General features: G+C 41.5%; 1 protein-coding gene across 2 annotated transcripts; it reads right to left on the bottom strand.

The window, feature by feature from the left end:
• Positions 1-10,859: 10,859 nt before the first annotated feature.
• NDUFS5 (NADH:ubiquinone oxidoreductase subunit S5) lies at positions 10,860-16,148 on the bottom strand. 2 transcript variants are annotated; one of them, XM_060395334.1, is made up of 3 exons: positions 14,251-16,148; positions 13,922-14,139; positions 10,860-11,081 (listed from the first exon to the last, which is right to left on the bottom strand). In XM_060395334.1, the coding sequence occupies exons 2-3, from the start codon at positions 14,135-14,137 to the stop codon at positions 10,977-10,979; spliced, it is 321 nt and encodes a 106-aa protein (XP_060251317.1). In that variant the 5' UTR covers positions 14,138-14,139; positions 14,251-16,148; the 3' UTR covers positions 10,860-10,976. The 2 variants fall into 2 exon arrangements, with proteins under 2 accessions (XP_060251317.1, XP_004001873.1); XM_004001824.4 differs by having other exon boundaries at positions 16,087-16,148.
• Positions 16,149-16,231: the final 83 nt, after the last annotated feature.

Below are 16,231 nucleotides of genomic sequence, written 5' to 3'. Positions count from 1 at the left end.
TCAGTTCACTGACCTGAGATTGAACCTGGGCCCTTTTCAATGACAGCATGGTGTCTTAACCACTGAACCCCTAGGGAATTCCCACCTCTGGTCTTTTATGTGCAGGAACAGCCACCATTGACTCTGACCAGAGCTGAGGAATGATGAGAACCTCTGTGCTCTGTTCGGATAAAACAAAGCCTGACAATTGACACTGGACATGGGCTTCCTGCAGGAGCTTTGGCTTCCCTTAGGTGATCCACCTCTGGGGAGGTCAAACACAAAACAAGGTTATCAACAAGGGCCTCAGTTCAATATATCTTGCAGGTGTGTTTGGCCTGCGACATTATCATTCTCTTTGGCCACAGTGCCAAATGCATGGCCCTCAGCGGCGTAAGGGAACAAGAGCAGACTAGGAGGAAGCTCAACTCAGAGACCCTTCAAGAGCCCCATAGTGTAGTAGGAAGGACAAGGAGGGAGCAGAGGAAAAGGAGGAGGCTGAGGGGAAGAGAAGAAGCAACATCAGTTATCTTTCATCTAATACCTATTGTGTCCATAGTAGTTCTGGGGTGTGTGTGTGTGTGTGTGTGTGTGTGTGTGTGTGTGTGTTTGTGTATTCACTTAATTGTCAGGGAAAGTCTGTGAAGTAAATAGAATGATCTCGACTTTGCAGCTGAAGAAACTGCAGCTCAGAGAGGGTGTGTGACTTGCTCAAGGTCACACAGCAGGAGTTTGGCTCCAGATCTCTCTGCCTGTGTGCAGGATATGTTCCATTGGCCCCTCCAGTTCTGCTCTCCGCTCTTCTTCACCCTTCTCCATGCCCCAGGAGTGATAAGACAACATCACTGGGCTCCCTTCTCCTTTGACCTCTGTTTAGGTTTGGCTAGTGAGGAGCTGGATGGGTGGGAGACGGGGAGAGAGGAGTGTGAAACCAGGGCACTTCTTCCCCAGCCTCCTCCCCCACTGCGGGGCTGCTGCAGGCTGGCAGTTCCTCCCAGGTCCGCTCTGCCCAGCTCCGTGTGTCTCTGGCTTCCAGGAGCAGCTCCCTTCTGTGCCTCCTCACACCCTAAAGTGTTACATTCTCCTTTGTGGCTTCTCTATATCCTGCCGGCACCACTGTAAGCAGAAAGCTGATTAAACCGTCTTCAAATCTTGCTGAATTGGTTGTGCCGTGTGTTTCCTGTTGGGACCCTCCGAGGACAGTTCATAGCCTGTACCACAGATTCGGTTTTCAGGTTTAGCCTCATCAGCCCTTCAGAACCCCAGCTAGGACTTACTCTGAAGAACACAGGGCAGCATAGTGGCTGGTATCCTTCGTTCTGGCGGGAGCAGGAGGACAGAGCCCGGTGCTATGGAGCTGTCCCTCCTGGGGTGGTTAGCACCAGACTCTCCACCGTGTGGGCTGGCTGGACACTTTGCTCAGGCCTTCCTTTTGGAACTCGTCCTGGGCTAGATACCCAATCCTGGTAGACACTACATGCCGCAAACCCCACTCCAGATGTAACTCATCAAGAGTGGGTTTGAGGATACCTGATATTATGATGCAAATAACATGTCCACCAAACTTGAGGCTTCATTTGGGATTCTGTGGGAACTTTGAGTTCTCCTTGTCTCTTTCGTGGCTGGGAGAACTGCCAGGCAGTGAGAGCCACAGAAGTCCAGGGTTGCTCAGGTTTTTATCTTCTGGCAGATAAGTGTCTTCAAATGATATGTAGATTAATAATAAATAACCCAGCCTGGATTGTTTCTTTGCAAATCTCTCTGATCCACAAGTGACAAGTGCCAGTTACAGGAATTTGAGTGGTCACTGGAATTGAGTCCTCCAGGCGCCTAGGTTGGGTAGTGGGGTGGAGGAGAGGACACTATTTCAACTGACTCCTGGTGGGGACCCCAGGGCTGCCCTCCCTTAGGATGACAGGGATTTTACCTTCAAGGTGACTCTTTTCTACCCCCTCCTCTATCTGACGCCTCTGATAGTGAAGCATTTTCACTATCACTCTTCCAGGCCAAGTCTGTGTCCCTGCATCGGCCTCAACTTGTCTCCCTGCTTCCTCCAAGCAACAGATTGCGGGGCCAATATGTGCTTCCTGTTAAAAAACATAGATCTATGTATGGCTGAGGCCTTTGCTGCTACCCACTCCAGTATTCTTGGGCTTTCCTTGTGGCTCAGCTGGTGAAGAATCCACCTGCAATGCAGGAGACCTGGGTTCTATCCCTGGGTCGGGAAAATCCCCTGGAGAAGGGAAAGTCTACCCATTCCAGTATTCTGGCCTAGAGAATTCCACGGACTGTATAGCCATGGGGTCTCAAAGAGTCAGAAATGACTGAGCAACTTTCACTTTCACTTGAAATTATCACAACATTGCTGTTGTTTTTTTTCCACAACGTTGTTAATTGACTATATTCCAATATGTGATAAAAAGTTAAAAAAGCTTTCTTGTCCTTTCCACCCATCCTTCTCAGAGACCACCTGATCAATTTTCCAAAACTCTGACCACATCATCCCTTTACTCCTACACTGCCATCAGTAAACTCCTGATTCATCTCATCTATTGGATATTCCGCATTTGGGCCCCATGATTCTTGAGTATTTGTTGTTATTGCTCAGAATGCTGACCAATAAACCATTTATTTCTTTTTTCTGGCTGCACAACTTGTAGGATCTTAGTTCTCCCACCAGGGATTGAAGTTGTGCCCCTGTGGTGGAATCTCGGAGTCCTAACCACTAGACCACCAAGGAAGTCCCTTTCACTATAGTTTCAATTTGCAGTTTCCTGGTTATTAGTGAGGACTGAGTACTTTTATATTCTCCTTGACCATTCATATATCTTCCTTTGTAGAAGTATTTAGTCAAATCTTCTGCTATTAAAAAAGCAAGCAAACAAACCCTGAGGTTGTTAGCTTTTTAATTATAGATTTGCAGAAATATAATATATGCACATGTGTGTATATACATCCTCTGCCACTACATATATATATATACATATATACACACACACACACATACTCTGGATATAAGATATGTATTTTGAAGATTTCTCCCAATCTTGGCTTACCTATTCATTTTTTAATAGTGTCTTTTGATGAATAATGTCTTCATTTTGATGAAATCCAATATATCAATTTAAAAATAATGGTTAGTAACTTCTATGTTCTTTGTAAGATATCTTTGCCAACCCCAGATCATAAATACATTCTATTATATTTTTTTCTAGAACTGTGCTATTTCTCTGTCTTCAAGTTCACCAATTTTTTCTTCTGTATTTTCATTCCACTGCTTAGCCCATCCAGTGAATTTTTGTTTTGGTTGCTATATTTTTTAGTTCAATAATTTCAGATTGGTTCTTTTGTATATTTCTCTAGTTGCTGAGATTTTTATTATGTTTCAAGAGGGTTTGTGATTGCTTGTTGAAGCATTTTTATGGTGACTGCTTTAAAATCTTTGTTAGATAAGTTCAACATCTAAAGTCTTAGTGCTGGCATCTATTGATTATGTTTTCTCATTCAGGTTCCTAGTTTTTGGCATAATGAGTGATTTTCTATTGAAAGTTAGGCACTTTGCATATTATGTTAGAAAACTCTGATCCTATTTAAATCTTCTGTTTTAGCTGGCAGTCACCCTATTGAGTTTAGCATGCAGGTTCTGGCTTAATTTCATGGGCTGTCATTCCAAAGATGATTTAATTTTCAGAGTGCTTGGGTGCTACTCTGGTCTGCTTCATTTGTGTGCTACCTGAGACCAAGCTGAAAACCTACATAATACGGCACATTATAATTCAGTTCTCAAATATTTGCCATATTGATTCTATTCAGTCTGACATGTGGATCACTCAGGGGTTTGCTTTGGACTTCATACACAGGTTTAAAAATCCCTTTCATCAATTTTTTCTCTTGCAAAACCTCTTCTGGATGGATGAGTGACATCTTCTTACTGCTGGGTGGTGGTGTCAAAGTCCTAGGCAGGTTAAAACATGGCAGCTTTCTTCTTCAGAGTGAGCAAGTGAGAAGAGTGAGTGAGACTGGGGGAGAGAAAGAATCAGCAAAATGGAAGTTAACAGTATTTTGTAAATCAGTCTTTGAAGTGACACCCCATCACTTCTGCCCTATTCTATCTGTTAGGAGCAAGTCACTAAATCAGGTCACACACAACCAAAGGTGATTACTTAGGGCATCGTGTAAGGGTATGGGGATCACTGGGAGTCACTGTAGAAGCAGCCTACCACAGTCCCCTTTAATTTTTCTCATCACTATTTTGTAGTTTTCAGAGATGTTAAAGAAGAAAAAAGCTACCTTTACATTTATTCATATATTGTCTTCAATTTGTTGTTATGCCCACTCAGTGAATTTGAAATTTCGGATACTGCAGTTTTGCATTCTAAAATTTTCTTTGGTTCTTTTCCTGGGTTTTTATTTCTCTTCTAAGATTTCCCATGTGTTCATGCACTATGATAATTTTTTCTTTTAATTCCTTGAACATATTTTTAATAGATGCTTTTAAGTCCTTCCCTGCTAATTGGACTTCTGAGTCTCCTGGGGGTCTGTTTCTGTTGACTGCTCTTTTCCTTTACTATGGGTCATGTTTCCTGTTTACAGTAAACATGTCTACTGTATATTGAACACTGGGAATAAAATAAGTTATAGAGACTCTGACTTTTGCTGTTATTTTCTAAGTTGATTTTTGTTCTTTCAGGCAGTTATTATTACTGGTTGATTTCCTTGAATTTGTGGAAACTTGATTTTATCCAGTGCTAGAATGGGTCTGTGAAAAGACACTCTGATTTTTATATGGTAACTAGGGATCGAATTTCATTTTAAAAAATATATACATATTTTTTATTTTTAAAATTTAATTAATTCTTGGCAACACCGTGTCTTTGTTGCTGTGTGTGTTTTCTCTAGTTGCAGCAAGCACAGCTACTTTAGTTGCAGTCCACAGACTTATTGCGGTTGCTTTTCTTGTTGCGGTACACAGGCTGTATGGGCTTCAGTAGTTGTGGCACATGGACTTGGTTGCCCAGTGGCATTCAGAATCTTCTCAAACCAGGGACTGAACCCATGTACCCATCTGGCAGGCAGATCCCTACCCACTGGACCACCAGGGAAGTCCAAACTTCATTCTTTTACAAGAGGATTATCCAGCTATCGCAGCACCATTTTTAAAAAAGATTATTCTTTCCCCATTAAATGGTCTTGGCACACTTGTCAAAAATCAATCGACTGTAGATATGTGGGTTAATTTCTGGACTCAGTTAGTTTCTGGAATCATTGATCTAATTATTTATCCTTACACTAATACTACACTATCTTGATTAGTGTGCTTTGTATTAAGTTTTGAAATTGGGAAGGTGAAAGTCCTTCAACATTGTTCTTCAAGATTCTTTTGGCTATTCTGGGCCTCTTATAATTCTATGTGAATTTTAAGATTAATCTGTTGATTTTGGGGGGCTGAAACTCCAATACTTTGGCCATCTGATGTGAAGAACCAACTCATTCGGAAAGACTCTGATGCTGGGAAAGATTGAAGGCAAGAGGAGAAGGGGACGACAGAGGATGAGATGGTTGGATGGCATCACTGATGGGGATGATGGACATGAGTTTGTGTAGGCTCCAGGAGTTGGTGATGGACAGGGAAGCCTGGCATGCTGCAGTCCATGGGGTCGCAGACAGTTGGACACGACTGAGGAACTGAACTGAACTGCTGATTTTGACAAAGAAGCTAGCTGAGAGTCTGATAGGGAATATGCTGAATACGCAGAACAATTTGAGAAGTATTGCCATCGTAAGAATCTTGTCTTCTGATCATGAACATGGATGACTTTACATTTTAAAGGTCTTCTTTAATTTCCTTTGCTAATATTTTGTACTTTATGTTTTACCCTTCTTTGTTAAATTTTTAAAATTCTTTTTGATGCTATTATAAATGGAATTGTTTTCTTAACTGCATTTTCAGATTGTTTTCAAATATGTTATATGCCATATTCTCTCTCTCCTCTCCTTTTGAGACTCTAATTATATGTGAAGTGAAAGTGAAAGTCTCTCAGTCGTGTCCGACTCTTTGTGACACTGTGGACTATACAGTGCATGGAATTATCCAGGCCAGCACACTGGAATGGGTAGCTGTTCCCTCCTCCATGGGATCTTCCCAACCCAGGGATTGAACCCAGGTCTCCCACATTGCAGGTGGATTCTTTACCAGCTGAGCCACCAGGGAAGCCCAATTATACATAGACTGCCTTATATTAGTCCATAGATAACTGATATTTTTTCCCTACAGTCTTTTTTCTCTACTTTAATTTTGATCATTTTTATTGATCTGTCTTCACATTAACTGATTCTTTCTTTTACAGTATCCAGTCTACCATTAAGCCCATTCAATGAGTTGATTTCAGACATTGTATTTTCCAGTTCTAGAATTTTCATTTGTTTATGTTTACAATAGCTTGGTTAACTTTTTCTCTTTATAGGTCAAGTTTTCTTAAATTTTCATAAATTTCAAGTTTTCTTGCTTTTCTGCATGTCTCATGATTTCATAGTGTATTCCAGGTACTGTTTATAAAAGGACAGAAGCTAATGCAATGTGTGTGTGTGTTAGACGCTCAGTCATGTCTGACTCTTTGCCAGCTCGTGGACTGTAGCCCACCAGGCTCCTCTGTTCATGCGATTCTCCAGGCAAGAATACTGGAGTGGGTCGCCATTCCCTTCTCCAGGGGATCTTCCTGACCAAGGGACTGAATCCGGGTCTCTTGCATTTCAGGCAGATTCTTTACCATCTGAGTCAGCAGAGAAGCCCCTAATATAGTATACTACTTGTTTCCCCCAAAGTAAAACCCTTTCCTCTAACCGTTAGAGGAAATGATCATTCAGATTCCCCCTAGAGTAGGGTTGAAGATAAGTTGTCACTTTTTTGGGAGTGACGTCACTTAATTAGATTGATTTCACCTGTGGTTAATCCAAATGCCAACCTTCCCAGGTGCTACTTTCTGATCTTGCTAGAATTTGAGCTGTAAATATGTTGGTTGCACTTCTATGTGTTTGTGATTCATCTTTTTATAAACTTTCATTTATGTATGGCTGCACGGGGTCTTCATTGCTGTGAGTGGGCTTTCTCTCGTTGCAGCAAGTGGGGGCTACTCTCTACTTGCAGTGCCTGGGCTTCTCATTGCGGCGGCTTCTCTTGTGGAGCACTGGCTCTAGGGCACTTGGGCTCAGGAGGTTCAGCTCGTGGGCTCTAGAGTGCAGGCTCAGTAGATGCGGCACAGAAGCCTAGTTGCCCCATGGAGTGTGGGATCTCAGTTCCTGGACCAGGGGTTGAATCTGTGTCCCCTGCATTAGCAGGCAGATTCTTAAGGGATTCATCTCTAGAGTCAACTCCGACAGAGTCCCAAAATGTAATCACCCCGAGAACATGCACGACTACGTTATTTATGTCTGTCAGCATAAAAACTAAATCTCCTCAGCATTAAACCCAGAGGAAATATAACTCCTCTTTTCTAGGATTCCAAGCAAGAGTCATTCGTTGGCTTCAACTGGGTCATGTGCCTAACATAGACCATTTTTGAGAATACAGTAAGGACAAAAAGCGAAACGCATAAACTATGGGAACAATTTGCTACCATTTGTTTCAAAAAGGGTAAAGAAAATGTGTGTATATATGTGTAGACAGAATCTCTAGAATACCGAAAACATTGGTGGCCTATAGGGAGGGGAACAGGATGCTTGGGAAAGATTTTTCATTGTATATCCAGTTTGAATTTTAAGCCACATAAGTTACCTATTCAAAAAAATTAAATGAAAAATTGAAATGCAGTTGCCAAAATATTCAGTGGTTTCCTTTGTGGCAGTCAGGGTTAAAAAGCACAGACCAAATAAGTTATGAGTCCCATTTGCCAGATGAAGGGAGGTGGCAAGGGCAGCAAGTAACTTCATGTTTCATCATCAAAAGCAAAGAACTTCACAGCCATTCTGTCCGCTAACCTTCTCAGTCCTATTCTTACCAGCCTAGTTGTTCAAAAAGATAGCTCTGCTTGTTCTTATTAGAATGCTTAAAGGATGAGGGTCTTGGAGCTGGCTCCTTGCTTTCACCGACTCATAACATTGCTGTCCTACTTTCTCAAAATACCGATTAAGAAACAAAGTTTGCTAAATACACAAAGACAAAGAAGCAGGGTTGCTGGTCCCAGAGCTGTTAATGGGTATCTGATGTAAAGGAAGCTTTCTGATATCCTGTAAAGACATCAAGGCAATTCTTCCCAACAAATACAACTAAGTGTTCTCTATCACACATTTTTTACCTTTAGGTAAATATAATCTTGTGGGATTTGCTTTCCCTTCATTCTGTCGACACAACCCAGAGCTCAGGAATAAAAGATATCTTTGAATGAAAGAGCATGTACCTACACTAAGCCTTGATTAGTATTCTGCTATCCTCTCTGATTTTTCCAATTGGCCTCTGCTTTCCCATAAATATGTATGTACTTAAAACCATTTGGGACTTTAAGAATTCAGAGAAGTTTGTGTATTTAGAGAAAATAAAACACCCTAACCCAGGGCCACAGCACAGGATCTTGCTGGAAGGCCTCCAGTTTGCTTCTCCATTGTGATGGATTAATGATTAGTTTAAGAAAACGTGCTTGGCTCACACAAGGAATAAGCAGGACCCTGCTTGAATGCCAAATCCCCTATTTCCAATTCTGAGACTAGGACACAATGTGCTTTCCCTTTTGAGAATTGCACAGTGGTAAAGAATCTGCCTGCCAGTGCAGGAGATGCAGATTCGGGTTGGAGCCCTGGGGGAAGGAAATGGCAACCCACTCCAGTGTTCTTGCCTGGAGAATTCCATGGACAGAGGAGCCTGGGAGGCTATAGTCCATGGGGTTGAGAAGAGCTGGACACAACTGAGCACTGCTCACTGCTTCAGTTTGTTATATTCAAGCCTTACAGTTGACATTTATGGCTTAAAATGCTCTAAGACTAACAATGAACAATCTGAAAAGAAAATTACAAAAACAATTCCATTTAAAATAGCATCTAATAGATAATCAACAAGGACCCACTGCATGGCACAGGGAGCTCTGCCCAATACTCTGTAATAACATATGGGAAAGAATCTGAAAAATAATATGTATAACTGAATCACTTCATGTGCACCCGAAACAAATATAACATTGTAAATCAACTATATTCCAGTTTAAAATAAACATGTTTTTAAAGAGCATCTAAAAAATACTTAGGAATTAACTTAACCAAGGAGATGGAAGACTTATACCATGAAAACTATAACATATATCTGAAAGAATATTAAAGACATTAATAAGTGGAAAGAAATCTCATGTTCAGGGACTGTTAGACTTATTAAGACAGCAATACTACCCTAAGCAATTTACAGATTTAATGCTATCTCTATCAAAATCTCAGTTTTTCTACAGAAACAGAAAAGCTCATCCTAAAATTCATAGAATCTCTAGTATTTATTTGGCTGTGCCAGACTTTAGTTACAGCAAGTGGGATCGTCGATCTTCACTGTGGCATGCAGGATCTTTAGTTGTGGCATGTGGGATCTAGTTCCCTGACTGGGGATCAAACTCGGTCCCCTGCATTGGGAGTTTGGCGGCTTAGCCACTGGATCACCAGGGAAATCCCCTGGAGGAACTTTACATTTGTGCATCAAAAGCTACTATCAACAGAGTAAAAAGGCAATTACAGGATGGGAGAGAACATTTGCAAATTACATATCTGAATCAGCATCCCAAATATATAGAAAACTCCTAAAACTCCGTCACAAAAAAACACCTCAATTAAGAATGAACAAAAGACTTAATAGACATATATCCATATAATAGTCAAGATATACAAATGGCCAGTAAGCACATGAAAAGATGCAACACCACTACTAATTATGGAAATGCAAATAAAAAGTACAGTGAGATACCTCACTTCTATCTGGTGGCTATCAAAAAACTCCAGAAAACATCAAATGTTGGTGAAGACATGGAGAAATTAGAAGTCTTCTGCACTATTGGTGGGAGTGTAATTGAAAGCAGGGTCTCAAGGAGGCATCTGTATAGCCATATTGATAGCAGCATTATTCACAACAGCTAAACACGGAAGCAACCCAAGAGTCTCTTGACAGATGAATGGATAAACAAGATGTGCTACATGCACACAACGGAAAAGTACTCAGCCTCAAAGAAGTCCTGATATACGCTGTGTCTGCTAAGTGACATAATTCTCACACAAAAAGACAAATACTGTATGATTCCACTTATAATGAGGTACTGAGAGCAGTCAGCATCACAGACCTAGAAAGCGGGTGCTAGGGGGACAAGGGAGTGGGAAGTTATTGTTTCATGGGTATAGTTTCAGTTTTCCAAGATGAAAAGACTTCTGGAGATGGATGGTCGTACAACAATGTAAACGTACTTTATACCACTGAACTGTACACTGAAAAATAGTTAAGATGAGGAATTTCTTGGTTTCCTGGTCCAGTTGTTAGGACTCTGCTTTAGCTGCCGAGGATGCAGCTTTGATCCCTAGTCGGGGAACTAAGATCCTGCAAGCCACAAGGTCAAAGAAAAAAAAGATTGAGATGGTATGTTTTATGTTATATGCATTTTAAGACAAAAAATAGTTCAAGAAATTCTCAAGATATCTGAGGTTTTCATTATATTCTCAACATTTAATTTTCTAGGGATCATACCTTCCCTTCTACATCTGAATTTTCTCTTTTAAAAATATGTTTCTAAGCATTTCAACCAGAAGTACTAACATACCACTGGTATTCCCTTGATGCTAATTTTTAAGGTAAAGGCATTTTACCAAACTTAAAAAATAGGTTGCAACCTCATTATTGAAAAGTATGATCCAAAAGAAAATAGAACAAATAGGATGGAGCAACCCTTTATTTTTAGACTCTCTCACAAAGGGGTTTTTAGTACATAGTTTCCAGTGGAGAAGAGAGAACGTGAGAATCAGTCTCCAGCCACTGGCAGCTGCTCCACTCAGGGCCGAAGATCCTCCTGGCCCGAGTGGTGAGGTGGAGGTGTGTACTTCCCTTCCTTGATTAGCTTATCCCGCTGTCTCTTGATGGCATTCAGACGTTTCATCTGTCAAAGGAGGAAAATATTTAAACTCGGAGGGAGATACGCACCAGAAAGTGAGCACTGAAGAAGCTGAATACAAAACTGGTTTCCTTTTTAAACTATGGAAGCTTTTCATCCTGGAGGGCCTCTGAGATAAATCTCATCTTTAAAGAATCAATTTCTGCTGTATATATAGTAATACCTCCTTGAAAACGGGTAACTAGTATGTTTCTATTATATAGAGGAATATAAGCATTTACAAAAATAATAGAGATACAGCAGCTTTAAGAGGTATACTTGTGCATGCTAAAATCTTTTAAAATATGAAAAGCTGACATCACCTCGCACATATGCTGGTGACTGCTCACTAGGTATGAATGAAGCAGAAACAGACCAATGAGGTCTGTGGGCCGCATTGAAAGACCTGCTATGTGCCCAGCCAGTAGTCGCTCAGAGAGGCAGGGCCTTGAGTTCTGCCTTTTCCCCTCAGCAGGACGTGCCCTACGGATGAAAATCAAGCTATCCAAGACTGTGTGAGAGCCGCAATTAACGGATTCTGGGACATGGAAAACAGACTTACCAATCCTGAATGCACTATTCCTTGGCTCAAAACCCAATGGCTTTCATCTTACTGACAGGAAAAGCTGAATCCTTCCCTAGAAGGACTTATAAGACCCTTCTCTTATGTCTTTCTACCTTCCTCCAGCTCTCTCTGCTCCAACTCAGAGACCCTTCCATTCGCTGCCTCCTCCCTCAAGTGTACGTGGTTCACAATCTCCAAGTCTCTGCTCAAATGTTTTCTATCCTTGAGCTCTTTTAGGAGCACTCCGCTGAAGCACAGAGCAACCATACCAGTGCTTCCTATCCTTCTGTTTATTTTCCCCACTGCACTTGCCAACACCTGACACGCTATTTCTTACCTTGTTTGTAGATTTTCTGTATCCCACCCCCAACCCTTGCCCCACGAATGAGTTCCATTAGGGCAGGGACTTTTTGCTGTTTTGCTTACTGCTATACTCCCAGTACCTGGAATAGTTCCTGACATAATAGGTGATCCAAAAAATACTTTTTGAGTGAATGACTAGGTTTTCACAAAGGCATGAAGGGGCAGTACATTCAATTAAACATCCCATTAACTTTAAAGAATGAGGACGTAACTTCAGTAGAAAAAAACTTTAGGTATTCCCAATACTAAACATTAACCATTTTAAAAACTGTATTCTTAACATTTCTCTAGTAAAGAATTTCCCAACATAAAACTAGTTATGGTTGAGGTATCATACAGCCGTTATGTCAAATGTCTCTCCCAGCTAGAACCAATCATGACTTGGTGTTCTGAATATAAGCACAGGGTCTAGAATCAGCACTGCCAGGTTCCAATGCTATTTCCACCTCTTCCTGGGCTATGTGACCTTAGGTAATGGACTTAATATTTCCTTGCTTCAATGTTTTAATCATACAGTGGGGAAAATAATTCTACAGCATCTCATTTGAGATTATTGCAAGAAATATATGTACTATTACATTCTAAGAACTTAGAGAAGTGTTTGATTCTAATTCTTTGATTCACTAACATCTTCACTTAGATGACCTCTAAAATGGTAACATCTCTTCAGAAATTCACAGGATGAGGAAGTGACCTTAGAGCAACACTATATTTCCAAATAAGGAAACCAAGATTGGATGGGAAAGACTTTCTTGAAGTCACAAAAATGTGGTGGTAAAACCAGCATCAAAATCCAGCTCTCCCAACTCCCAATCTAATATTCTTTCCACCTCATCACACTGTCTCCTCTTGGTATAAATTTTCCATAATAAATCAAGTGTTAATCTGAGCAAGGAATAAGTGGGGAGAGAAGTGGGGAGAGAAGAAGAGAAGTTATGACATGCTGCGAACTAACTAGCTGGTTGGTGGCCAGCCACCACCCACTCCTTGTCTACTACAGTATCACTCGATGATAAATATTCTTCCAGAGAACATGACAAAATTATTACCTGACAACCATTTATTCCTTCCAAATTTGGCTTTACTTCACCCAAATGCCAATAGCAGATTATAAAAGACAAGCTATATTAAAATGGATACAGATAACTTTAGAGATACATTTAACTGAAAATCTAAATTGTATTCCTGAATCCCAAGGAGTTGACAGTAATAAACATAATTCTATGTTATATGTGGAGCACAGAAATAGGCAAAATGACAGCCCATAGCTAAAGATTTCTTCTCTAAAGGGGAACAGGACCCTATATGTTATGCAATTCATTCAACTCTTGAGGAGGTAAACACTATGCTACTAACACTTTTTCCCCTGTATTTTCGGTCAGGATCACCTAAAACAATCTCATTAACACCTCCATCTTCTGCAGAGTAGAAATCTAGAGGTTGTTTTATTAGGTTCAGTGTAATAGAGCTACAGGATTTTAATCTCTTCCCCAGTGAGGGTTCAATGAATTTGAAATATATTTGCCCAAACATTTTCAAGGACAAACACCCAAGACTAGCTGATACTCTTTACTTTCCAGCCTACGCAAAAATGGAAATCTGCACATGCAATTTCTAACCTGATGGCTGCAGCAGGGCACAATGCTAAGGAAAATATTGGGTTCGCCAAAAAGTTTGATGGGAAAACCCTCATGAACTTTTTGGCCAACCCAATATGTGAGAATATGAGGAAGAACACTGAACAGGTTAACACAGTTAACTTCCTTGACATGGTACCTAAGTAGAGAAGGTATTTCACACAAAAGTTTTGCCAATTCACATGGGGCAAGCCAATGCCCAGTGATCAGTTAGAAGTATTTAAAAGTAGCTCTAGAGAAACAAGGAAGTAATTCCATTCCCATCTTCATCACTTCCTCACCGTTTTCTGTCGAAGCAGACATTCTCTGAAATCCTCAAATTCTATTTTGCACTCCTTCTCCGCTCGGATACTACCGATTCCATGTGCACACTCTATCCATTCTTTCTCAAAAGCATGGCATCGGGCTGGAATCCTGTGAGGCTGCTCAGCACTCTGGATTGTCATCCAGTGGTCTAAGTCAACACCCAGCTTTTTCTGCACATCAAAGAACGGCATGGCTGAAGTGGAAGGGGAAAAAAAGGAATGCCATAAAGTTGCAGTCAAAAGAGAAATTTCTGAGAAAAATGAGATAATTATGACAAACCACCCTCTAGAAAGATATTTTGTACCAGTCTCCCAATTTCTTCTCCCCAAACTTTTTCATTACACAAGTTCTTCCAGTTCATGGTAGATAAGCAATTTTCATGCTCTCACAAAACTCAAACTCCAGGAAAAGGGAACTAGAACCAAAAAACAATGCATTAAAAATCCTCTATATTGATAAGGTCATTTTAATCAAAAGTTGAAAAGTGTGTTTTATTGAATTTTTAAAATATATGTTATTTATTTGGCAGTGCAGGGTCTTAGTTGCAGCATGCAGGATCTTTAGCTGCCGCAGGCGAACTGGGCTCTAGTTTCCTAACCAGGAATTGAAGCCAGGCCTCTGCATTGGGAGTGTAGAGTCTAAGCTACTGGACCACTAAAGAAGTCCCTGTATTGAATATTTTGACTCAGTAATCCCAATGCTTTGAGATAGATCTGAAGAAATAACTGAAATAAAAAAGCACAGCATAAAAACATTTCTTTCCACTTTTCGATCCATAATAACTTAGATGACACTTCTAAGAAGCCATCTTGAAGCGGGAATGTCATCCTGTGTTAGCACAGCATCAGCTCGCAGACCTTCCATAGTACCTTGCACGCCCCTGTAATGTACTATTCATATGCACATCTCCTTTTCGAACAACTCTGAGGATAGGGACCAGTCAGGTAGGAGCTCAATAATTGTTGGGGGAAAAAAAAAAAGAAATTCAAACAACTTAAAAGTGCAACAATAGAGAAAGTTAAAGTGTTTGTCTCTCAGTCATGTCCCCACTCTTTTCCACACCATGGACTGTAGCCCACCCGGCTCCTCCGTCCATGGAATTCTCCAGGCAAGAATCCTAGAGTTGGTTGCCATGCCCTTCCAGGGGATCTTCCCAACCTAGGGATCGAACCCGGGGCTTCTGCATTTCAGGCAGATTCTTTACTGTCTTAGCCACCAGTGAAGCAACAGAAATGAATAATTAAATCCAGTACCCATCTGGTAAGACAATGGTGGGGGGAGGATAATACACATGAAATATACCTTTTAATGTTTAATGAAAAAAAGGAGGGGGTTACAGTAATGTAAAAAAAAAAAAAACTTCAAAAGAAGACTGAAAGGAAGCACAAAAAAAGGTCAACAGTTACGTTTATGAGTGGTAGGCTTACAGGTGAATGTAATTTTAAAGTTTTCTACCCAGTCATTTCTACCCAGATTGATAATTTTCTTTCAGTCATTTACTGAGTAATAATGTTCCAGTCACTGGGATGGGGGTGGTGGGGAGCAGCTGCAACCTAAGCACTAGCATAGGACACACAGAGGGAGCTGGGAATCAACGGGCGAGCACAAGACGTAAGGAGGAAGCACCTATTCTGTCCAGGAAACTGGGGAAATGCCTTTAAGATGGGTGGCGTTTGATACGGATCAAGGGCAGGTCGTTGACAGAGTATTCCATTGGGGCACACGCTGCACGAGTTACAGCCGGTGTGCTGGGTTATGTCTGGGGTACACTGAGCACCCAGACGCGGCTGGAGCGCAGAGTGCACGTCGGGAAGAACGCAAAGAGCTTTAGAGGCTGGCAGGGCCTAAATCCCGCAAGGCCACTCAGCAAGCTGGGAAAGGAACGTGGACTTCAGGTTAAGAAACAAAAGGCCAAGTATGAGTCTGTCAGAAAGTTAAGTCAACCTGGAAAAAGAGCCGAGAGAGGCGCGCTCTATAGGCTTCAGTGACATAGGCTGTGTGGACCAAGGAGCCTGGGAAAGCAGAAAATATGGCCAGGAGAAAGGTCATCCACCCAGCAAGCCAAGAGAAAATCTGTTAAAGAGCTCTCGGAAGGACGCGCTTTAGGCGCTATCGCCCAGCGGACACACACAGCCCCTACCGTCCGGCCGCTGTGTCCTTTTCTCCTCGCTGGCCGCCTCTCCTAGACGATCCTCAGGCTACGAAGAGGCCTGCCGCAAAGGAAGCCCGCTGCGCGACTCTTGCAGCGCGACGCCGGGAGCCGACCTGCCTTCCGCCGTCGCGCC

The sequence above is a fragment of the Ovis aries genome, chromosome 1, assembly GCF_016772045.2.
Source record: "Ovis aries strain OAR_USU_Benz2616 breed Rambouillet chromosome 1, ARS-UI_Ramb_v3.0, whole genome shotgun sequence".
In the NCBI taxonomy this organism is placed as follows: Eukaryota; Metazoa; Chordata; class Mammalia; order Artiodactyla; family Bovidae; genus Ovis; species Ovis aries.
This window is presented reverse-complemented; position numbering and strand designations above follow the sequence as displayed.